This window comes from Scyliorhinus canicula, chromosome 21 (genome assembly GCF_902713615.1).
Source record: "Scyliorhinus canicula chromosome 21, sScyCan1.1, whole genome shotgun sequence".
In the NCBI taxonomy this organism is placed as follows: domain Eukaryota; kingdom Metazoa; phylum Chordata; class Chondrichthyes; order Carcharhiniformes; family Scyliorhinidae; genus Scyliorhinus; species Scyliorhinus canicula.
Window position 1 is genome coordinate 58,886,947 of NC_052166.1, and position 23,968 is coordinate 58,910,914.

Sequence of the window (23,968 nt, forward strand, 5' to 3'; positions counted from 1 at the left end):
CACGCAGACACGGGGAGAACGTGCAGACCCGGCATAGACAGTGAAAATGAAATGAAATGGAAATTGCTTATTGTCACGAGTAGGCTTCAAATTAAGTTACTGTGAAAAGCCCCTAGTCACCACATTCCGCCGCCTGTTCGAGAAGGCCGGGACGGGAATTGAACCTGCGTTGCTGACCTTGTTCTGCTTTGCAAGCCAGCGATTTAGCCCGCTGTGCTAAACCATCCCCAAGCCGGGAATGGAACCTGGGACCCTGGCACTGTGAAGCAACAATGCTAACCACCGTGCTATCGTGCTGTTTGCATCCTTCACTGTACTGCTGTACTGCCTCCAGCTTAAGTGTTTCCTTCCTTTAAATATAGAGCCCAAAACCGCACATAGGGCGCGATTCTCCCAAAACGGGAGAAATCGTAAAGCTGTCGTAAAACCCGGGCGGGTTTTACGGCAGCGCGCCCCTTCCCGACCGGGGACCGATTCTGGTCCCCGGTCGGGGCTAGCAGCCCGACGCCGTAGGCTCCGGCAAGACGGGCTTAACGAAAATCGTTAAGCCCGCTTGCCGGAGTTAGCGCCGGCTGACGCGTCATATGACGTCAGCCGCGCATGCGCAGTTTGGAAGACTCCAGCCCGCGCATGCGCGGGTGACGTCATCGCGTTTAGCGCGAAACCCGCGCATGCGCGGGCCGGGTTGCCCCTCAGCCGCCCCGCGAATGGATACTGCGGGGCGGCGGAAGGACAAGTAGTGCGCGGGCATCGGGCCCGCTGCCCGCGATCGGTGCCCACCGATCGCGGGCCCATGGCACCCTTGGCACGGCCGTGGTACTGCTGTGCCAATCGGTGCCATGGTTATTAATAGCGAGTTTGTGACGCCGTTTTTACGAACGGCAAGACCAGGTGTGTTTGCCGTTCGTAAAAACGGCGGAAAGGGCTGGGACTTCGGCCCATCTAACAGCTGAGAATCACCGCCGGCCGTAAAAAAACGGCGGCAGCGATTCGGGTCGGGACTTCGGCGGGGGGGGGGGGGGGGGGGGGGGGGGAGAATAGCGGGAGGGCGGCAAAAATGTCGGGAAGGCCCTCCCGCTATTCTCCCACCCGTCGTGGGGGGCGGAGAATTTCGCCCATAGTGTTCCAGGTGTTGACCTGCCCCAGAGGCTTCCAGACCTGGAGTGTTACTGCCGTTCCTTCCAATATTCTCTCCTGTGATTCACTGACCTGACCTGTTCATGAAGTGAGGATCAATCCTCCCGATCTCCTCTTTCTCCTCATGGTGGGAAGCTGGCAGAACCCCAATCAATGCCACCTCCCCCCCCCCCCCCCCCCCCCTCCTCCCCACCTGTGAAATAGTCATTGGATAATAAGTTCTAATGTGGCCTTTCTACCCTTGGTATTTCAGCACTGTTACAGTGTCACACTGTCAGCGGATACCCTTGGTATTTCAGTACTGTTACAGTGCCACACTGTCAGCGGATACCCTTGGTATTTCAGCACTGTTACAGTGTCACACTGTCAGGGATACCCTTGGTATTTCAGCACTGTTACAGTGTCACTATCAGTGGATACCCTTGGTATTTCAGCACTGTTACAATGCCACACTGTCAGCGGACACCCTTGGTATTTCAGTACTGTTACAATGCCACACTGTCAGCGGACGCCATTGGTATTTCAGCACTGTTACAGTGCCACACTATCAGGGATACCCTTGGTATTTCAGTACTGTTACAGTGTCACACTGCCAGGGACACCCTTGGTATTTCAGCACTGTTACAGTGCCACACTGTCAGCGGACACCCTTGGTATTTCAGTACTGTTACAGTGTCACACTGTCAGCGGACGCCATTGGTATTTCAGCATTGTTACAGTGCCACACTGTCAGCGGATACCCTTGGTATTTCAGCACTGTTACAGTGTCACACTATCAGGGATACCCTTGGTATTTCAGTACTGTTACAGTGTCACACTATCAGGGATACCCTTGGTATTTCAGTACTGTTACAGTGCCACACTGTCAGCGGATACCCTTGGTATTTCAGCACTGTTACAGTGTCACACTGTCAGGGATACCCTTGGTATTTCAGTACTGTTACAGTGCCACACTGTCAGCGGACGCCATTGGTATTTCAGCACTGTTACAGTGTCACACTGTCAGCGGATACCCTTGGTATTTCAGTACTGTTACAGTGCCACACTGTCAGCGGACGCCATTGGTATTTCAGTACTGTTACAATGCCACACTGTCAGCGGATACCCTTGGTATTTCAGTACTGTTACAATGCCACACTGTCAGCGGACACCCTTGGTATTTCAGCACTGTTACAGTGTCACACTGTCAGCGGATACTCTTGGTATTTCAGTACTGTTACAGTGCCACACTGTCAGCGGACACCCTTGGTATTTCAGTACTGTTACAGTGCCACACTGTCAGCGGATACCCTTGGTATTTCAGCACTGTTACAGTGCCACACTGTCAGCGGATACCCTTGGTATTTCAGCACTGTTACAGTGCCACACTGTCAGGGACACCCTTGGTATTTCAGCACTGTTACAGTGCCACACTGTCAGCGGACGCCATTGGTATTTCAGTACTGTTACAGTGCCACACTGTCAGGTACACCCTTGGTATTTCAGTACTGTTACAGTGTCACACTGTCAGCGGACGCCATTGGTATTTCAGTACTGTTACAGTGCCACACTGTCAGCGGACGCCATTGGTATTTCAGGACTGTTACAGTGCCACACTGTCAGCGGACGCCATTGGTATTTCAGTACTGTTACAGTGCCACACTGTCAGCGAGAACCCTGGCTGCTCCTTCAGCTGGGTGAAGAAATCCTTTCAGACAATTGAAGAGCAAAGAATTCTGCTGATGTTCCTGCCAGCATTCATCCCTCCACTAACAGCAGCAGGGCAAAGAAACCCATCCATTATCTAGTGGGATCTTTCTGTGTGGCACATTTGGCTACGCAACAGCATTGACTACATTTCAGAACCTTTAAATTGGGTGTGAAACCCTGAGGGATGGTGCTGGGAATGTGGAATCACTGTGTAAATAAATTGTTCTTTACGGAATTGCGAGTGGCATTTCCAAAGAGCCGAGGGGAGTGGGCACCAATGGTACAAGTTCACCCCGGGTACAAGGGAGCGAATCGGATTCTGTTTCACAATGTTTGCTTTTTTGACGCAGTTCCACCGTCGATCTCGATTCGGCCAGTCAGAGCTATCGGTGCTGCAGGATTCACAAGCCCTCTTGTCCTGTGACACTCGGGGATCGCCAGCACCCATGGTGTATTGGGAAAAGGATGGCATCGCGGTGACAGGTGTTCCAGGAAAATTCACTGTACTGCAGTCCGGGGAACTGATCGTGGAGAACGTGACAGTAAGTACCTGCTCAGTAATCGCTCGGACCTGGCTGGGGGGGGGGGGGAAAGTGCATCAAGTACCTTCTCATAGTCACCACCCTACTGGCCCCCTGGGCTCTCCTGTGGGCGTGGTCAATCCTCCATCTGCGGGAGCTGACCCTACTCGAGTGACCCTCTGTGACACCTGTGATCAGCCAGTAAACTGAAAGTCACAATTTGACCCTTCCTTGAGCATCTGTCTGTGGTGGCTCAGTGGTAACATTCTCGTACCTCCAAGTCAGAAGGTCGTGAATTCAAATCTCAGTCCGGAGTCTTGACGTGCGAAAAGCAGGTTGACATTCCTGAGGGAGGGCTCAACTTTCAGAGGTGTGCTCTTTGGAAAGAGATGTTGAATTTAAACCATCCCGACCCTTTCACGTCACACGGCAATGTTCATCCCCATGCCCTGGCCAATATTTATCCCTCCAGCAACATCAACAAAAAGAGATGATTGCTGATTGTGGGAGCTTGCTGTGCATAAAGTGGTCGCCAAGTTTCCTAGAGATGACTGTGCTTCAAGTGGAGGGGTTTTGGGATACCCTGTGTTCTTCCACTCAATGAACTCCACGTTAAATTTATCAGCTGGTCCGTCAAGGAAACCCCCTTCTATTTCTCTTTTCAATGTATATTCCTCTCCCTCTCCCACTCTACTGGGGCGATTTTCCAGTCTGCGATCACCGTCCGAGATCACAGCACTGCGAACGACAACCCGGAGAGAGTCGGGTTTCCTGATTTTCCTGCCCCATGCCGGTGATGTCATGGGCGGGAACCTCATTTAAATGTGTTATAATACATTTCAATGGTATCAACAGGCCTTCCCGCCACGTGATCTCCCCTCACTGGATATTCACACCTCGCTGACACGTCGTCACATCGGCGGGGTCATCAGCAGCTCTCTGAAGACAGTCGAGGGAATCTGCGGAACGTAAAGGAATGTATAGCTCCTGGGGGAAAGGGGCATGCCTGAGAAATGCCTTGGCATTGCCAACCTGTGCCAGGGGGCAGTGTGAGGGGGTGAGGTAGTGCCAAGGGCAGACCCTCGTGGGAGCCCCATGGGGAGGAGGGGGGTTGTTCCGTTTATGTGTGTTGAGGGTGGGGGCAATGAGGAGGGGGACCCTGGTGATATTCCCACGTGTTGAGGGATTCCCCCATGATTGGGGGGGGGGGGGGGGGGGTGGCAGTGGGATGGGGTGGGGGTTGTCGGGGGTGGGGGGGGTTATCGGAGAGGGGGGGTGGTTAGCGGGGGGGAGCTTTCCTGTGGTGGGGGCGCACGGTTAATGATGGTTCCCCAAGCCGACTCTGCCAGGCCCCGCCCCGTCACAGTGACGACGTAAACCACGTCCACTCATTTTCTTTCTTTAAAGAGGCTGAGAATCTGGTGTGAAAACTGTTCTGTGCAGCTGGAGAGCTACGCTCCGGCTTCCAGTCGGAGCCTGACACTTTGGGGGAAAATCCGGTAAGATTCTGCCCAATCTGTCTCCTTAATCCAGCACATTGAAGGTGGGCAAGAACACCCATCTGTGGCTCTAGCCTCTTAAAGTCGTTCCTTCCTTGTAGAGAAGGCAGCACCCTGATGCCAAGATCAGGGACAGGTCCTCCAGCTCATAGATAATAGAATTTACAGTGCAGAAGGAGGCCATTCGGCCCATCGAGTCTGCACAGGCTCTTGGAAAGAGCACCCTACCCAAGGTCAACACCTCCACCCTATCCACATAACCCAGTAGCCCCACCCAACACTAAGGGCAATTTTGGACACCAAGGGCAATTTATCATGGCCAACCCACCTAACCTACACATCTTTGGACTGTGGGAGGAAACCGGAGCACCCGGAGGAAACCCACGCATACACGGGGAGGATGTGCAGACTCCGCACAGACAGTGACCCAAGCCGGGAATCGAACCTGGGACCCTGGAGCTGTGAAACAATTGTGCTATCCACAAGGCTACCGTGCTGCCCTCCCAGCTCTGTGCCCTTGTGCCAGACCTATCCTGTTTAGGGTTACAATGATATTTAACTGGGGTGCATTTCTTCTACTTCAACTGCTAGTCATATTGAAGCTGAAGCATTGGCAAATACTGCATTTCTGGGCAGCACGGTAGCATGGTGGTTAGCATAAATGCTTCACAGCTCCAGGGTCCCAGGTTCGATTCCCGGCTGGGTCACTGTCTGTGTGGAGTCTGCACGTCCTCCCCGTGTGTGCGTGGGTTTCCTCCGGGTGCTCCGGTTTCCTCCCACAGTCCAAAGATTAGGTGGATTGGCCATGCTAAATTGCCCGTAGTGTCCTAAAAAGTAAGGTTAAGGGGGGGGGGGGTTGTTGGGTTACGGGTATAGGGTGGATACGTGGGTTTGAGTAGGGTGATCATTGCTCGGCACAACATCGAGGGCCGAAGGGCCTGTTCTGTGCTGTATTGTTCTATGTTCTATGTTCTAAAAGAAGCCTAATTTAGATTATTTGTTTGTGCCAATGGGACTGGTGGGGCTGTTTAGTCTCTGCAGGACAGATATTTCAGAAATGCAGTATGTGGGGGAAGAGGAGACGGAGCTTACCCTGACTGTACATTGCCCGTCATCCTCAACCCAATCATTTTCTTCTGGAACTGTGTCCTTTTTTATAATGTCGACTGATCAGTGGCGAATGTCAGCAGTGTGGGGATATTTGAAGAGTATCATTTCTCACGCACAACAATTCAGCCGACAGATCAATGATCCGCCAATCCTGGTGAAAAGCACATCTGCTCTAATTGAGGAATTTTTCCATTTCCCACCTCAGCCCGCTTGGAGTTTGCCAGTTCGGTGGGATGCCCCGCGGCCACACGATGCGGGCTGAGAATGGCTAATCCTCCTCCCTCTCCTTGTTTCCCACAGCCGGAGGATGCCGGTGTCTACACCTGCACGGCAGTGAGTACAGCCGGCAAGGCCAGCGTCGACATCCGCCTGTCCGTCAGCGTTCAGCCAGCGTTCACAGAGCTCCCTGCAGACGTATCTCTCCACAAGGGGGAAAGGCTGTTGCTGACGTGTGGGGCAAAAGGCTTCCCTACTCCATCGATCAGCTGGATCTTCAATAACAAGCCGATAGCAGGTATGGAGGCGAACGTTCGTATCGTCCCAGTGTCATTTGCTAAATCCTCTGCTTAACAGAGAACCAAGCTCATACAAATTTACAATGTGTTTGTCATCATTTACATTATCAGTGTAGTCTGATACGTTACTCGGGATGCTGACTCCCTGGGTGCTGGCCTTTCGTATCCAAATTACTATTTTTCACTGGAGACCACACAGAGTGTTCATTGGCTATTTGACCATAGGCACATTGTGTTAGCTTCTAGCTGAGTAAGGAATCAAGAGTTCTGCTTCTTTCCAAAACACCTTTATTTCCCTTGAACACACTTTATATAAAACTCTCTCACCACACGCAAGTGCCACCTGCAACCCCTGTATATATCCGTGTCAATTATTGGGTACTTAACATCAATTTGACATGTAATTGAAATGTCTCCTAACCCATTCCTAAGACTTTGCAGGCCTTCCTGATCCTGTCATCCCCTCTTGGGGAATTCTTTCCAATAAACATTTCTGCACAATGCCTGATTAGGCAGAATCCTGACCAATATCTCTATTCTCTGACCCGTGGACCATCGAAATCCAGACACTTCGCCCCTATCACCGCTCCTCCCACAGGCTAACCTGGCTAGAACCACCAACTCCACATAAACTGGGAATCAAAAGCAGAACACATTCTAATCACTGTCAATTCTATGATCTTTGGTTTGTGGGGGCGAAACCCACGCAAACACAGAGAGAATGTACAAAGTCCACATGGACGGTGACCCAGAGCCGGTATCGAACCTGGGACCTCAGCGCCGTGAGGCAGCAGTGCTAACCACTGCGTCACCGTGCTGCCCCTCAATCAAACACATTTGGGAGAGTATTACTGGAGCAATTTAAACCCTAAATAAATGCATTCTAAAATGCTGAAAAGGTGTCATTGTTATAAAATGGAATTTCTGTCTCTTTTATTAAGCCATCTGGGAATTTCAACGAGATCACCTTTCATTCAAAGTGGGAACAGATTCATGTTTTTTAAAAACGTTTCTCACAATGAGACAAAGGGATGTGTCTTTTTTTTTTCCACGTTTGGTTAATTTGTGCCTTTATCTAAGATGTTGTAACAATAAAGACTGGATTATCCTGGATTACTCTCGTTTGTTACTCAGTGAAAGATTCCGGGAGCGAAGGTCGGAGTGAACTGATCACGGAAAAGGTTTCCAAAGAAGATTCTGGTACTTATGTGTGCACAGCAGAAAATGCTGTCGGGATGATCAAAGCGATTGGCTTTGTCTATGTGAAAGGTAGGACTGCCATTGGTTGTATTGTTCGTCACATGGATCGGTGACCATTTGATCTTTGGGAATATTGATAAATTTGTACCAATCTTGGGGAGTACCTTTATACACAGCTTTGGGGTCATTTTTATTTTCTAGTTCTGGGGGCGAAGGATATTTGTTCTCGATAAATGTGCAGACCAATAATTTACTCAAATTGGGGAAAATATGATTTGGTTTGATTTGATTTGATTTATTGTCACGTGTACTGAAGTATAGTGAAAAGTATTTTTCTGCGGCTGAGGGAATGTACACAGTACGTACATAGTAGACAAAAAGAATAATCAACAGAACATTGACAAATGGTACATCGACAAACAGTGATTGGTTACAGTGCGGAACAAGGGGCCAAATAAAGCAAATACATGAGCAAGAGCAGCATAGGGCGTCGTGAATGGTGTTCTTACAGGGAACAGATCAGTGCGAGGGGGAGTCGTTGAGGAGTCATGTAGCTGTGGGGAAGAAGCTGTTCCTATGTCTGGATGTGCGAGTCTTCAGATTTCTGTACCTTATGCCTGATGGAAGGGTCTGGAAGAAGGCAATGCCTGGGTGGGAGGGGTCTCTGATAATGCTGTCTGCCTTCCTGAGGCAGCGGGAGGTGTAGACAGAATCAATGTGGGGGTGGCAAGCTTGTGTGAAGCGTTGGGCTGAGATCACCACAGTCTGCAGTTTCTTGCGATCTTGGGCTGAGCAGTTGCCGTACCAGGATGTGAAGCAGTCAGATAGGATGCTCTCTATTGCACATCTGTAGACGTTTGTGAGAGTTGATGCAGATGTGCCAAATTTCTTTTTTTTCAAATTATTTTTATTCAAATTTTTATCAAAACAAAATTTTTTGCATAACCATTAACAACATTTAACATCACAAAATAAATGTTAACCATATATACAGATAAAGGATCAATACTATGTAACAATACCCCCCCCCCCCCCCCACACACCCGGGTTGCTGCTCCTGCTGACCTTTACTGCTCTCCGAGAAAGTCGAGGAACGGCTGCCACCTCCGAGAGAAACCCGCCATGGACCTTCTCAAGGCAAACTTTATTTTCTCGGGACTGAGAAACCCAGCCATGTCACCAATCCAGGTCTCCACACTCGAGGGCTTCGAGTCCCTCCACATTAAAAGGATCCGTCTCTGGGCTACCAGGGAGGCAAAGGCCAGAACGTCGGCCTCTTTCGCTTCCTGAACTCCCGGATCGTCTGACACACCAAAGATCGCTATCTCTGGACTCGGCACCACCTCTGTGTCCAACATTTTGGAAATTGCCTCAGCAAATCCCTGCCAAAATCCCTTAAGAGCTGGGCATGCCCAGAACATATGGACATGATCTGCTTCCCTGCACACCTCGCACATTTATCCTCCACCCCAAACAGCTTGCTCATCCCGGTTGCCATCATGTGTGCCCGTTGGACCACCTTAAACTGGATTAAGCTAAGCCTGGCACATGGTGAAGAGGAATTGACCCTGTTTAGGGCGTCCGCCCACAGGCCCGCATCCAGCTCCCCAGTTAGCTCCTCCTCCCATTTGCCCTTAAGTTCCCCCACTGGGGCTTCCTCCGCCTCCTGAAGTTCTTGGTAGATGTCTGAAACTTTCCCCTCCCCTACCCAGGTGCCGGAGACCACCCTACCCTGTATCCTGCGTTGGGGTAGTAGCGGAAATGTCACCACCTGTTTTTTGAGGAAGGCTCGTACCTGAAGGCATCTGAAAGTGTTTCCAAGGGGCAAACTGAATTTCTCCTCAAGCGCTTTCAGGCTGGGGAAGGTCCCGTCTATGAACAGGTCCCCCATCCTTTTAATGCCTGCCCTATGCCAGCTCTGAAACCCTCCGTCTACCTTGCCCGGGGCAAATCTGTGATTGTTGAGTATCGGGGTCCAAACTGAGGCTCCCTCCACCCCCCCCCCCCCCCCGTGTCTTCTCCACTGACCCCAGAGATGCCGAATTTCTTTAGCTTCCGTAGGAAGTAGAGATGTCGTTGGGATTTCCTGTGTTGACAACACAGTGCAAACATATCAAAACTGGATCATTTCATCTATCAGTGGAGATGCTCCATTTTTGATGGAAGCTTTGTCGAATTTTCCAACTGTAGAAAGGGAGCAGGACAGAGAAAGGAGCCTCGGGGGTAACGCTGACGTTCTCTTCCATTTGCAGAGGCCCCGGTTCTCCGAGGCAACCTCACTGCTTACCAGACGGAGCCCCTGGGAGGGAATGCTGTTTTGAACTGTGAAGCCCATGGTGATCCGGCGCCATCGATAAACTGGAACAAAAACGGCAGACCCCTCACCATTAGTAATCGTATTCGCCAAATGAATAATGGTTCCCTGGCGATCTACGGGACGATGGTGAGTCGCGCTTCACCCCTGGGTTCAGCCAACACGCGAGGAAGGCTGTAATGGGACGAGGTTTAATAGTTTGGTCCTCCTCGTTCTCCTCCTTTCCCTGCTTTCTTCTTCTATTTTTTCCTCTTGACCTCTTGGATAGGGTGGACCTGGGGGCTTGGGTAGGGTGCTCTTTCCAGGCGCCGGTGCAGACTCGATGGGCCGAATGGCCTCTTTCTGCACTATCAATTCTATGATTCTATGACCTTATCGTTTCACCAGCTGCTGCTGTTGTCTTGTCGTATACTATTTGTCACTCTCACTGTCTCTCTCTGTCTCTCTCTCTGTGCCTGCAGACCTGTTGGGGTGTATGGTATAGACGGCAGGCTATGCTCAGGCTAGGCAATTATCCTGCTACTGGAGAAACAGCCCGCTGGACACATATCGTGGGAAGGTTTCATTTCCAGCTTCGGAAAGCTCAGACCCAGTCTTTCCGCCTTTATCAGTGAACAGAGGTTGACGTGTGAGCAAGGTCTTTGATGAACAAGCTTGATTTTTGTTTCCTTTCACTGATATACCTCCCGGCTTTCTGATAGAACGAAGATGCCGGAGACTACAAGTGCGTTGCGGAAAATGAAGCTGGCGTGGTGGAACGGAAGGTCACTCTGATGTTGCAGAGTAAGTACACCCTCGGGGGAGGGAGGGGGGGCACCTCACCAACCTGTGATAGAGGCCCAAATGCTGCTGTAATACCGCCTGGGCATTGGCGGTTCTAGGGGGTGAATTAATGATCAGAACGGCCAATAGCACCGACACAGAGAAAGAAGGAGCTGTGTTACTGTACCGCCTCCCATCACCTCAGTAAGGTCCAATGCATTTTACAGTCAATTAAGTTCTTTTGAAGGGTGGCCACTGTTGCAATTTGCGTACAGCAAGATCCCACAACAGCAAAGCGGTAGTGACCAGAAAAACAACGTGACATTGATTGGGGGAATAAGTATTGACCAGGACACCAGGGTCAAATCTTCTTTATAATAGTGGGATCTTTTGCACCCAGTCGAGTGGCCTTGGTTTAACGTCTTATCCGTAGGACCAGACCACTGACAGCATGCTCTCAGTGCTGTGCTGTGATGTCAGCCTAAATCTTCTGCTCGGGTTTCTGGAATGAGTGCGAATTCCACAATCTTCTGACTGTGACACTCTGTTTATAATATCGCAGATACCTCCCCTTCAAAATAGCGACGTGGGACTTTTTCTTTAAATCCATCCGAGAGGGCAAACGGCGCCTCGGTTTAACGGCTCGTCGAAAGACGGCACCTCTGACAGTGCAGCGCACCAGAGCGTCGGCCTGGATTTCTGTGCTTAAGGAATGGGAATTAAACCTATGACTGCTTGATTTTGCTAAACAGGTCACAGATCGAATCAATCCCAGCGGTGTCCAATTTGTGTTTAGAGGTTTCCCAGATTCCCTGCTCAAAAAAAAAGACTGCCCAATTCAAAACTGAGACCTGTGGCCATTGGGGTCAGACCGACTACTAATGGAAGAGGCTCAGTCCCATAATGCACTGTTTCAGTGAGCATGCTCTGCAGAAGCATGGGGCGGAATTCTCCGCACCCGCGATAAATCGGGAAGGCCGTCGTGAAACGCGGCCGAGTTTCACCACGGCCTCGGAGGCCGCTCATCTCACATTATTCACCCCCACCCGGGGGGTTAGGAGCGGCACTCCGTACCTCTCGGCCGCCGGGCCTTGACGCTTGCGTCAAAGCGGCGCGCCGAGAATGACGCGACGGCGGCACCTAAGTGACGTCAGCCGCGCATGCGCAGGTTGGCGGGCTCCAACCCGCGCATGCGCGGCTGATGTCACAACGGCTGATGGCTCAAACCCGCGCATGCGCAGTTGCCGTCTTCCCCTCCGCTGCCCCGCAAGACGTGGTGGCTTGATCTTGCAGGGCGGCGGAGGGGAAAGAGTGCGTCGCTTTGAGACGCCGGCCCGACGATCGGTGGGCACCGATCGCGGGCCAGCCCCCTCCCGAGCACGGCCGTGGTGCTCACTCCCCTCTCCGCCCCCCCACAAGCTTCAAACTAGCATTTGGCGCCCATGTTTACAACGGCAGCGACCAGGTGTGGTTGCTGCCGTCGGGAACGGCAGGCCGCTCGGCCCATCCGGGCCGGAGAATCGCTGGTCGCCATGAAAAACGGGGTGGGAGAATCGCGGGGGACGCCAGGGGGGCCGTGTCGTGAGTCGCCCGGTCCTCCCGCGATTCTCCCACCTGGCGTGGGGAGCGGAGAATCGCGCCAATGGCCTCTTCCAAGCCACAAGAAGATTAACACTTTGGAGGACAGCAATTGCCGAACAAGAACAGACCAAGAACCATCTCGTTCACTTCTTACCATCCTGGCACTCACATGATACAACAATTATGGAGATAAAGTAACCATGTTGAAGCTTTTCATCTTGCATTCGTCAGGAAAAATGAAAGAATGCCAAATTTCATAGGGAGCAGAAGTTTATACTGTATGAGAAAAGGGTGCTAATCGAACAAGATAACTGATTGATTGAGGCGTTACTGTGGAGAATCCATTGGGGAACTATTGTCCCCTCTGCTTTAGTTTAATTCAAGAAGTGTAAATTGTTGCTCCTTTTGAATTTTGCTATTCTTGCACTTGTCCTGATGAGTGCACACTGAAAAACTTCGACAGCGTGTCTCTTTTTTACACAATACTCAGGTTCTTGTGCCACCAAGCGACTATCAATAATGGTTAACTAATTATATCAATCATAGTAGTCTAGAGCAGATACAGACACTAGGTGAGGAAAACTGACAGGGGTGGAGATCTGTGGGAACAATAGGTCCAAGGTCCACCATTTTCCTCCCCAGCTCGCTTCTCTTGCATGTTTGTCATCTGACATGCACGGTTCATTGAGTGACTCCATTTGCGTTGAGGTACTGTGGGACAGGTCCACCGACTGTCAATCTGACTTCAATCTGTTGAACAAATTTGTTTCCCTCCCTGTAAGGTGCACCCGTGTTCACTGTGGAACCTTTGGACACGACTGTGGGAGTAGGGGACAGAGTTTCGTTGCACTGCCAGGCGGAAGGCGAGCCTCTACCCGCTGTGGAGTGGACCAAAAATGGGCACCCAGTCAGGGAGAATGAGCACCTGGTTGTGTTACCGAACGCCACTCTGCAAATCCTCTCCACTGTGATGGAAGATGCAGGAGAATACGAATGTGTAGCCCGGAATCTCATGGGATCTTCCTTTGTAGGAATAACTCTAACTGTGCAAGGTAGGTGAGGTTGATGGCTTTATGACCAGTTTTATCTTGAGGGATTCTTGTACTGAAGAGAGTGACCTGGATGGTCCGGCATGAACTCGATGGGCTGAATGGCCTCGTTTGGGGTGGAGGCAGGGCCAATGACTCTCTTTAAGGCAGAGGTAGATAGATTCTTGACTAACAAGAAAGTCAAAGGTTATTGGGACGGGGTAGTATTCGGAATGTGGAGTTGAGCCACGAGCCCTAATTCATATGTCCATATGACTCAATGTTAATGGTCCTCCAAATATCTGGTAGGGATTGAAGGATAAATACTGATAGAACTGATATACTCTGTGGAACACCATGGTCTCTGCGCTGTTAAGGAAGAGCGCACTTGGTTTCATGTCTCACTCAAAGGGTCAGGCACCTGCAGCAACTCAGCACCACAATAAAGTGTCAGCCTGGACCATGTGCTAATGTCTTGGGTTGAGGTTTAGAACTCACTACCTCCTGATTCAGGGGCAACCAACATCGACCGAGGCAGATTAAGAAGCCACTCATTTCTCAAATTGACTGAGAGCATTTTCTATACAAACAGGGCAGGTGGGCAAAGTGGTGCAAGTTCGCCAAACCATTAAAAGTTGCAGCTCAAGGGCAGCATGGTGGCACAGTGGTTAGCACTGCTGCCTCACGGTACCGAGGACCTGGTTCGATCCCAGCCCTGGGTCACTGTCCGTGTGGAGTGTGGTAGTATGACTAGGGGTATTACGGTACCTGGGAGTGTGAGCTGCCATTGGTGCAGAGGGCTCGCTGCCCATTGGCCCAAGTATCGTGTTCTCTGTATTCTTATTGGCCAAGAGGAATGTAGCTCCGCCTACGAGGCGGGGTATAAGAACCCGTGTCTCCCAGCAGCCAGGCCATTTCTGTGCGTCTGCTGCCGGGCTCACTTCTTGCTGATTAAAGCCTTTCGATTCGGACTTCACCTACGTTTCGTGTCCATTGATTGTGCATCAATCCGGTTCGATCCCAGCCCTGGGTCACTGTCCGTGTGGAGTTTGCACAAAGATATGCAGGCTAGGTGGATTGCCCAAGCTAAATTGCCCCTTAATTGGGAAAAAAAATTGGATATTCTAAATTTTTAAAAAAGAAAGCATCAACTGCCTAGTAAAAACCCCAGTACTCCAGCAGAGTGCTGTGATACAACTCTGGAGGAATGGAATTGGGAAGCAAAGGATTTATGGTACATTTACACCAAACCGTGGTTAGACCACGTTGGGAGTTACTGTGCACAGTTCCAGCCTCCATATTTCAGAAAGGATATAGAGGCTGTGGAGACGATCACACATGTCCTTGAGGGAAGGAAATCTGCCGGCCTAACCCGGTCTGGTCTAAATGTGACTCCAGAACCACAGCAATGTGGCTGACTCTTAAATGTCCTGAGGGCCGGGCAATAAATGCTGGATCAGCTCAGCCAGGGATGCCCACCTCCCATGAACGAATAAAGAAAAAAAGACGGTGCAATGGAATGGGTGGTACCAGACCTGAGGGGTTGTACCAATCCTGAACAGGTTTGGGGGTTATTCCCTCCAGAAGGCAGAGGGGTGACCTGATTGAGGTCTTCAAAATGATGAAGGGGTTTTACAAGGTTGACCGAAAGAAGACATCTCCACTTTATGGGGGAGTCTAAAACTAGGGCCGTTAACTATAGAATAGTCACAAAATGCAGTGCAACATTCAGGAGAAACTCTCTTACCCAGAGTGCGGTTAGGGTGCACGACCCAGTGCCACAGAGACCGCCGCCCATTTAGCGTTACCTGTTGCCGAGGGAAACGAGTGAATCCGTTTGTGCAGTAATGCGTTACCGGCCAGAGGGGAAAAAACCATGGCGAGACTGGGATGTCGAACCACAGAAATGTAACGCAAGGACTCATGTGGGGGCTATAAATGCTGCTACAGACCAGTTGGGACAAATGGCATATTTTTATGATGTGAACACTAGGCAAAACAAAAAGTTGAAACTAAAAGAATAGGCCCAGGCTTGCTCCTTGCGATCCGTCGCCTGGGTTGTCCGAACGTAAAGTGTAATCTGGCCCCTCCGATGGGGCTTCCTGGCGTTGTGACCTGTCACTTTCTCCTCTCCCAGTGCACGGCGGATTCTCCGAATGGTTGGACTGGGGCCCGTGCAGCGTAACCTGCGGCCAAGGGATCAAAGAGCGAATCCGTCTGTGCAACAATCCCTTACCGGCCAATGGAGGAAGACCATGTCGTGGCTGGGACGTAGAATCAAGGCAATGTAACTCAAAGTCTTGCCCAGGTAAGGGTCTGAAACCAGGTCATGAGTTCATCGTAGCCCATTACTAATTCACTAAAGAAAGACGCCATTAAAACAACGGGCGCCATCGAACGTCCTCGGGACGCCCAGGACGTCTCGTGAGATCTGACGAGGACTCGTGCGACGTCGCGACCTGGATCTCGCCTTCCCAGGCCATCAGAGGACCCCGGGTTGCTGGGCTCTGGAAGGGTGTTACTCCGGTACTCTTGCTGCCGCCCAGGCACATTGGCACTGCCAACCAGGCAGCCTGGCAATGCCACCCTGGATGGAAGTGTCTGCCTGGGGTTTACGGGCATGTTCACAAGTACTCCTAATAAGCTGTTTATAAAGTCTGACCATTCTAATTTCTTAACAGATTGTTGAACAATGATTTTGTTCACCAAAGCAGCTTCCATGTTACTCCCACAAAGTAAAGAGCATGGATAGTGTTGGTAATTTATTGAAGAGGCTAAGGGCCCCACTCGCTGTTTCAAAAATCAATAACGTGAAGCCATGGGTGACTATCTCTCTGGCTTTGCATTAATCTTTCTGCCTATGATTTCCAGATTTGTAGGCGAGTGGGAGAATGGATAAAGGCCGTTAAGTATAGAATAGTCACGAAATGCAGTGGAACATTCAAGAGAAACTCTTTTACCCAGAATGTGGTTAGGGTGCACGACCCAGTGCCACACTTGTGGATCTGGTTGAATTTATCCTCACGTCCTGATACTCTCTGTGTCTAAAATAAATTTCCTCTCCTACCTGTTGGTATTCTCATTCCAAGTCAGTTACTGGAACTAGACACTGATACTTTTCTTAACAATAGGCTCATTCACAAAATGCACTATTACAGAAGTCTACTTCCACCCTACCAGCACAGTGTTCCAGCGGTCTCTCTTTATAAGTGCTCCAAGAACTCAATTAAACAATGCCCTTTACCTGTGTATCTTAACAATATAAATAACATCAGTACAACGGCGAATGTTTAGTTATTCCACGTTACTGAAGATTTTTTTAAGAAAGTTAGTTTATGAAACTCCGCCTCCTCTCAATTATCCAGCAGTGGTAAGGTTTAACCCTCGGCCTACAATATAATCCCACTGGTCAGAGTAACCTGTGTCTTAGCGAAGGCGGAAAACCTTTGACGTTGAGAGATGACCTTGGCCAACCTTCCTTCCCGACAGTGGACGGGCAGTGGACGGTTTGGAACAGCTGGTCGCGCTGCTCCGCTTCCTGCGGGGGAGGGTCCCGCCAGCGGTCGCGCTCGTGCTTCGATCCCCCGCCTCAGCGCGGAGGCCGCCTGTGCGAAGGAAGCGACGTCGACGTGGCGCTGTGCTACAGCGAGCCCTGCCCAGGTATGGACAAGCCGGGCAGGAGGGGGACGTGGGGGTGGGCTGGCCAGGCTGCACTGCTCAATCCAATTGGGAATTCAGGGGGAGTTCCTCACCTCCCCCCGCCCCCCCAGAGAACATGGAGCTCGTTACCCCCGGGAACGATTGCGGCAAATATCATGGAGGGAAGGAGCTGGATAACCGGGTGAGGGAGAAGGGGATAGAGGCGGATAGCGATACATTTAGATGAAGAAAGATAAGGAGGAAATCCGAGTGGGGAATTGGCATAGTATGGACCGGTTAGGCCAAATGGCCTGTTTCTGTGTCATACTCTACATTAATTGGCTTGAAATATTTTAATTGTTTCAGTCTGGCCAGTAAATAAAGGCGGGGCCATGGGGGGCACAGGACAGTGATAGCCGTGACTACCATCCACTACGCCCGTGGTGCCCATGTTGACATCAAGCGGTACAAGGGCGGTACGGTAGCAGTGGGCAGCATGGTAACAGAGTGATTAGCACTGTTGCTTCACAGCGCCAGGGTCCCAGATTCGATTCCCGGCTTGGGTCACTCTCTGTGCGGAGTCTGCACGTTCTCCCCGTGTCTGCGTGGGTTTCCTCCGGGTGCTCCGGTTTCCCCCCACAAGTCCCGAAAGACGTGCTTGTTAGGTGAATTGGACATTCTGAATTCTCCCTCTGTGTACCCGAACAGGCGCCGGAGTGTGGCGACTAGGGGCTTTTCACAGTAACTTCATTGAAGTGTTCATGTCAGCCTACTTGTGGCGGAGGCACGGTGGCGCAGTGGTTAGCCCTGCTGCCTCACGGCGCCAAGGTCCCAGGTTCGATCCCAACTATGGGTCACTGTCCGTGTGGAGTTTGCACATTCTCCCTGTGTTTGCGTGGGTTTCGCCCCCACAACCCAAAGATGTGCAGGGTAGGTGGATTGGCCATGCTAAATTGCCCCTTAATTGGAAAAAATGAATTGGGTACTCTAAAGTTTGAAAAAAAAATGTAAGCCTACTTGTGACAATAATAAAGATTATTATAATTATTACTGGGTGAAGCTGAGCCACTTCCCACAGTGTGCCAGGATAATATCCACAGGAACCCAGAGAAGGTTTAACCCAGGGGTGGGCAAACTTTTCCGTGCAAGGGCCACATTCAGAAATTCACAATTCACAAAGGGCCGCATAGTATATTAAGTAAAATAATTACTTCACCCGGTTATGATTCTGGGCGCCTCATATAGAACATAGAACAGTACAGCACAGAACAGGCCCTTCGGCCCTCGACGTTGTGCCGAGCAATGATCACCCTACTAAAGTCAACGTATCCACCCTATACCAGTAAGTAACCCAACAGCCCCCCCCATTAACCTTAAAATAAAAAAATTTTTTTTTTAATTTTTTTTTTTTAATTTAATTTTTTTTTTGAAATGACTTGGTGGGCCGCAGAAATACCTTTGGGGGCCGTAGTTTGCCCACCCCTGGTTTAACCAGAAAGATTTGTTCTGCCAAATTAAAATAAGACTGTAAACGCGATGTGCGGCAAACGCAGGCCTAGCCGGGGCCTCCGATCCTGCTGGTCCCAATCCGGGCTGGCTTTTAAGTGCCTGGTTCACGAGCCCCAGCTGCAGGGCCCCCCCCCCCACACCCCCAGCAAAAGGGGGGGGGGGGGTTCTGTGAGCCCCACGGGGAGATCAGTTGCCAATATCGCCTCTCGGCAAGGACGAGAGGGAAGCTGCATTTCATAGCACCTTTCACTATCTCAGGACGTCCCAAAGCTGCTCACAGCCGATGGGCTCTTCCTGACATCGGGAATCTATTCGCTGTCAGCTCCGGTGAATGTGATGCGGGAAGGAGGAGGGGGGGTGGGGGGGGGGAGTGGGGGGGGTGGGGGGGAGGGGGGGGGTGGTGGGGGGGAGCAGAGTTTAGTCTGTAAGAGTTGACGGGATGACCTGGGCGGTGTGTTGGGAGCTGGAATGACTTTGACCGATGAGTGAAATCTGTGTCCTGTTTTCAGTGAATGGGAACTGGGGACCCTGGAGCCCTTGGAACCCGTGCAGTCAGACCTGCGGCGGTGGACAAAGTAAACGCAGCCGAGCGTGCAGCAACCCACCCCCTGCCAATGGTGGAAAGGTCTGTTTGGGGGCAGATGTGCAGATGCAGCGGTGTGGAATGGGCCCGTGCCCTGGTAAGTTCGAATCGAGAGCAAGGGGGTGGTTCGGTCTTGATCTTCACTCAAGCTGGGTAAGGGGCTAAAAAAATCCCACGAGTAAAGGTCCCGGACCCCCGAAACTCCAGCCCTGAGGACCAGGCCGGTCCAAGGTTGATTCTTCAATCAGCCTCGGGGATCCATCCCCCACCCGAGAAAGAGGGGAAGGAAATCTCAAACCAGGCTGACTGGAAACGTTGCTCACTGCCGACAACTAGTGTTTGCAGAGGTGAAATAACAATGCAACTTAAATTTGGGTTGTGGTGAGCGAATTCACAGAGGCACTGAACACCTGGATAACTCCACCATCTACTGTCCAAATGCTGCAACTGCAGCTCAATACAAACCAATTAAAATTCCCAGGAATACTTATTCCCCGATATTGCAACCAGTTCCCCCATTAACTCACATCCTATCCTGCAGAGAGAGAAGTCCAGCAGCCCCCCTTACTGCCCCCTTACTCCCCCTTACTGCCCCCTTACTCCCCCTTACTGCCCCCTTACTGCCCCCTTACTCCCCCCTTACTGCCCCCTTACTGCCCCTTACTGCCCCCTTACTGCCCCCTTACTGCCCCTTACTGCCCCCTTACTGCCCCCTTACTGCCCCCTTACTGCCCCCTTACTGCCCCCTTACTGCCCCCTTACTGCCCCCTTACTGCCCCTCACTGCCCCTCACTGCCCCTTACTGCCCCTTACTGCCCCTTACTGCCCCTTACTGCCCCTCACTGCCCCTCACTGCCCCTTACTGCCCCTTACTGCCCCTCACTGCCCCCTTACTGCCCCCTCACTGGCCCTCACTGCCCCCTTACTGCCCCCTTACTGCCCCTCACTGCCCCTCACTGCCCCCTTACTGCCCCCTTACTGCCCCTCACTGCCCCTCACTGCCCCTCACTGCCCCTTACTGCCCCCTCACTGCCCCTCACTGCCCCTTACTGCCCCTCACTGCCCCTTACTGCCCCCTTACTGCCCCTCACTGCCCCCTCACTGCCCCCTTACTGCCCCCTTACTGCCCCCTTACTGCCCCCTTACTGCCCCCTTACTGCCCCCTTACTGCCCCTCACTGCCCCCTCACTGCCCCTCACTGCCCCCTTACTGCCCCCTTACTCCCCCTTACTGTCCCCTTACTGCCCCCTCACTGCCCCCTTACAGCCCCCTTACTGCCCCCTCACTGCCCCCTTACTGCCCCCTTACTGCCCCCTTACTGCCCCCTTACTGCCCCCTTACTGCCCCCTTACTCCCCCTTACTGCCCCCTTACTGCCCCCTCACTGCCCCCTTACTGCCCCCTCACTGCCCCCTTACTGCCCCCTTACTGCCCCCCTTACTCCCCCTTACTGCCCCCTTACTGCCCCCTTACTGCCCCCTTACTGCCCCCTTACTGCCCCTCACTGCCCTTACTGCCCCTCACTTCCCCTTACTGCCCCCTTACTGCCCCCTCACTGCCCCTCACTGCCCCTTACTGCCCCCTTACTGCCCCTCACTGCCCCCTCACTGCCCCCTTACTGCCCCTCACTGCCCCCTTACTGCCCCTCACTGCCCCCTCACTGCCCCCTTACTGCCCCCCTTACTCCCCCTTACTGCCCCCTTACTGCCCCCTTACTGCCCCCTTACTGCCCCCTTACTGCCCCCTTACTGCCCCTCACTGCCCCCTCACTGCCCCCTCACTGCCCCCTTACTGCCCCCTTACTGCCCCCTTACTCCCCCTTACTGCCCCCTTACTGCCCCCTTACTGCCCCCTTACTGCCCCCTTACTGCCCCTGGCAATCTGTCCTCTGTCCTGGAACCAGCTCTGAGTTTAAAATCAGCCCTGTCGTCCTCACGAGAGTAAAACACGTGCTATTACAATACAGGAATATTCACACTGACATTCAAATAGGGGAGATGGAGATCTTCTAACGCCGCCCCCTGTCACACTCAATGCGTATTCACCATTCCCTGACACACTCGCTGCGTATTCACCATTCCCTGACACACACGCTGCTTATTCACCATTCCCCGACACACTCGCTGCTTTGTCACTACACCCTGGCACACTCGCTGCTTTGTCACTACTCCCTGGCACACTCGCTGCTTTGTCACTACTCCCTGGCACACTCGCTGCTTTGTCACCGCTCCCTGACACACTCGCTGCTTTGTCACCACTCCCTGACACACTCGCTGCTTTGTCACTGCTCCCTGACACACTCGCTGCTTTGTCACCGCTCCCTGACACACTCGCTGCTTTGTCACCGCTCCCTGACACACTCACTGCTTTGTCACCGCTCCCTGACACACTCGCTGCTTTGTCACCACTCCCTGACACACTCAGTGCTTTGTCACCGCTCTCTGACACACTCACTGCTTTGTCACCACTCCCTGACACACTCACTGCTTTGTCACCACTCCCTGACACACTCACTGCTTTGTCACCACTCCCTGACACACTCGCTGCTTTGTCACCGCTCCCTGACACACTCGCTGATTTGTCACCGCTCTCTGACACACTCAGTGCTTTGTCACCACTCCCTGACACACTCAGTGCTTTGTCACCGCTCTCTGACACACTCGCTGCTTTGTCACCACTCCCCGACACACTCACTGCTTTGTCACCATTCCCTGACACACTCACTGCTTTGTCACCGCTCCCTGACACACTCACTGCTTTGTCACCACTCCCCGACACACTCACTGCTTTGTCACCACTCCCCGACACACTCACTGCTTTGTCACCACTCCCCGACACACTCACTGCTTTGTCACCATTCCCTGACACACTCACTGCTTTGTCACCACTCCCCGACACACTCACTGCTTTGTCACCATTCCCTGACACACTCACTGCTTTGTCACCGCTCCCTGACACACTCACTGCTTTGTCACCACTCCCCGACACACTCACTGCTTTGTCACCATTCCCTGACACACTCACTGCTTTGTCACCGCTCCCTGACACACTCACTGCTTTGTCACCGCTCCCTGACACACTCACTGCTTTGTCACTGCTTCCTGACACACTCGCTGCTTTGTCACCATTCCCTGACACACTCACTGCTTTGTCACTACTCCCTGACACACTCACTGCTTTCTCACTGCTCCCTGACACACTCGCTGCTTTGTCACTGCTTCCTGACACACTCACTGCTTTGTCACCACTCTCTGACACACTCGCTGCTTTGTCACCACTCCCTGACACACTCGCTGCTTTGTCACTGCTTCCTGACACACTCACTGCTTTGTCACCGCTCCCTGACACACTCAGTGCTTTGTCACCGCTCCCTGACACACTCACTGCTTTGTCACTGCTTCCTGACACACTCACTGCTTTGTCACCGCTCCCTGACACACTCAGTGCTTTGTCACTGCTTCCTGACACACTCACTGCTTTGTCACCACTCCCTGACACACTCAGTGCTTTGTCACCGCTCCCTGACACACTTGCTCTGTGTTATCTAACATTATATTAATAACCCCACAGTAAACTCGAGATAAGATAAACTCAAAAGGTTAGTTTACAGGCTGTCCTGCACTTTACAATGTTCGGGCGATGACGAATGACATTTACAAAGTTTAGAAATTGACCCCCACTGTCTACTTTACAATGCCACGGCAGTGAACACGTTCAAACATTCATAAGCACGCGTCAAAAGCGATATTGTTTAATGTGGGTCCCAGAGTTCATAATCAAAGTCCAGTGAGATATTTCTTCACGAGGATCAGCGTGCTGAAACCCAATGCTGGATAATTCACTTTTCCAACGTTGTTGAGTTCATGCGATAAGATAGACATGAATCAGTCTTGGAAGTGATGGTTCTGAATTCCCAGCAGAACCAGAGTAGATGGGGCCAGATGTCCAACCTGGACCAGAACCCCTATTGTGTGGCCTGCTAGCCAGATGTTAGACAGAAGACTGAGCTATGCAGTTCGGCAAGGCAATATTATTGGATCCACAAGCCTGCGACCCATGTCATATGACTCCCACATCTCCAGAATTTCTTTGACGAAGGACATGTGTCCCTCATCTAGGTGCCCGAGATTAATCTCAGCCATTCATAATTGAAAGCACGGTAGCATAGTGGTTAGCACTATGGCTTCACAGTGTCAGGGTCCCAGGTTCGATTCCTGCTTGGGTCACTGTCTGTGCAGAGTCTGCACGTTCTCCCTGTGTCTGCGTGGGTTTCCTCCGGGTGCTCCGGTTTCCTCCCACAGTCCAAAGATGTGCAGGTTTGATGGATTGGCCATGATAAATTGCCCTTAGTGTCCAAAATTGCCCTTAGTGTTGGGTGGGGTTACTGGGTTATGGGGATAAGATTAGATGGGGTACCTGGGTTACGGGGATAGGCTGGAAGTGTGGGCTTGAGTAGGGTGCTCTTTCTAAGAGCCGGTGCAGACTTGATGGGCCGAATGGCCTCCTTCTGCACTGTAGATTCTATGAAAGGGGCCCTTTGTCATAGCATTAGGGTATTCTCCTGATGGCCACCCTGGGTTATGAAATGCAGATGGCCTTTGTATCGCTCATTTTGAATGTGGCCTGTGCAGCCCCCAGGGAGCCGTTAGTGTGTCTTCAGAGATAACGATGTGCAAGTTTCCCAGAAAGACCCAGGTAGCTTCCTTTGGCGGTCACCCACAGACGTAGATTCAATCATTTACAGAATCTTTGTTTGGTTTAAATTTTTTTTAGAAATAATCAGGAGGATATCCATGTATAGTTTATTAACAATATAAAGCGTGAGGTCTTAGTCCCTCACACTTTATTAATCCTCAGTCATCGCATCACAATTTAAGGTGCA

The 23,968-nt window shown here is 51.6% G+C and overlaps 1 protein-coding gene across 1 annotated transcript in view; it reads left to right on the top strand.

Moving 5' to 3' along the window:
• LOC119955579 (hemicentin-1-like) overlaps positions 1–23,968 on the top strand; it is a 291,695-nt gene that overhangs the window by 213,376 nt on the left and 54,351 nt on the right. Inside the window, 10 exon segments of the mRNA XM_038781912.1 lie at positions 3,177–3,190; positions 3,192–3,368; positions 6,257–6,470; positions 7,606–7,740; positions 9,924–10,114; positions 10,687–10,768; positions 13,111–13,380; positions 15,494–15,664; positions 16,846–17,016; positions 19,014–19,184. Coding sequence (XP_038637840.1) covers positions 3,177–3,190; positions 3,192–3,368; positions 6,257–6,470; positions 7,606–7,740; positions 9,924–10,114; positions 10,687–10,768; positions 13,111–13,380; positions 15,494–15,664; positions 16,846–17,016; positions 19,014–19,184 — 1,596 coding nt within the window.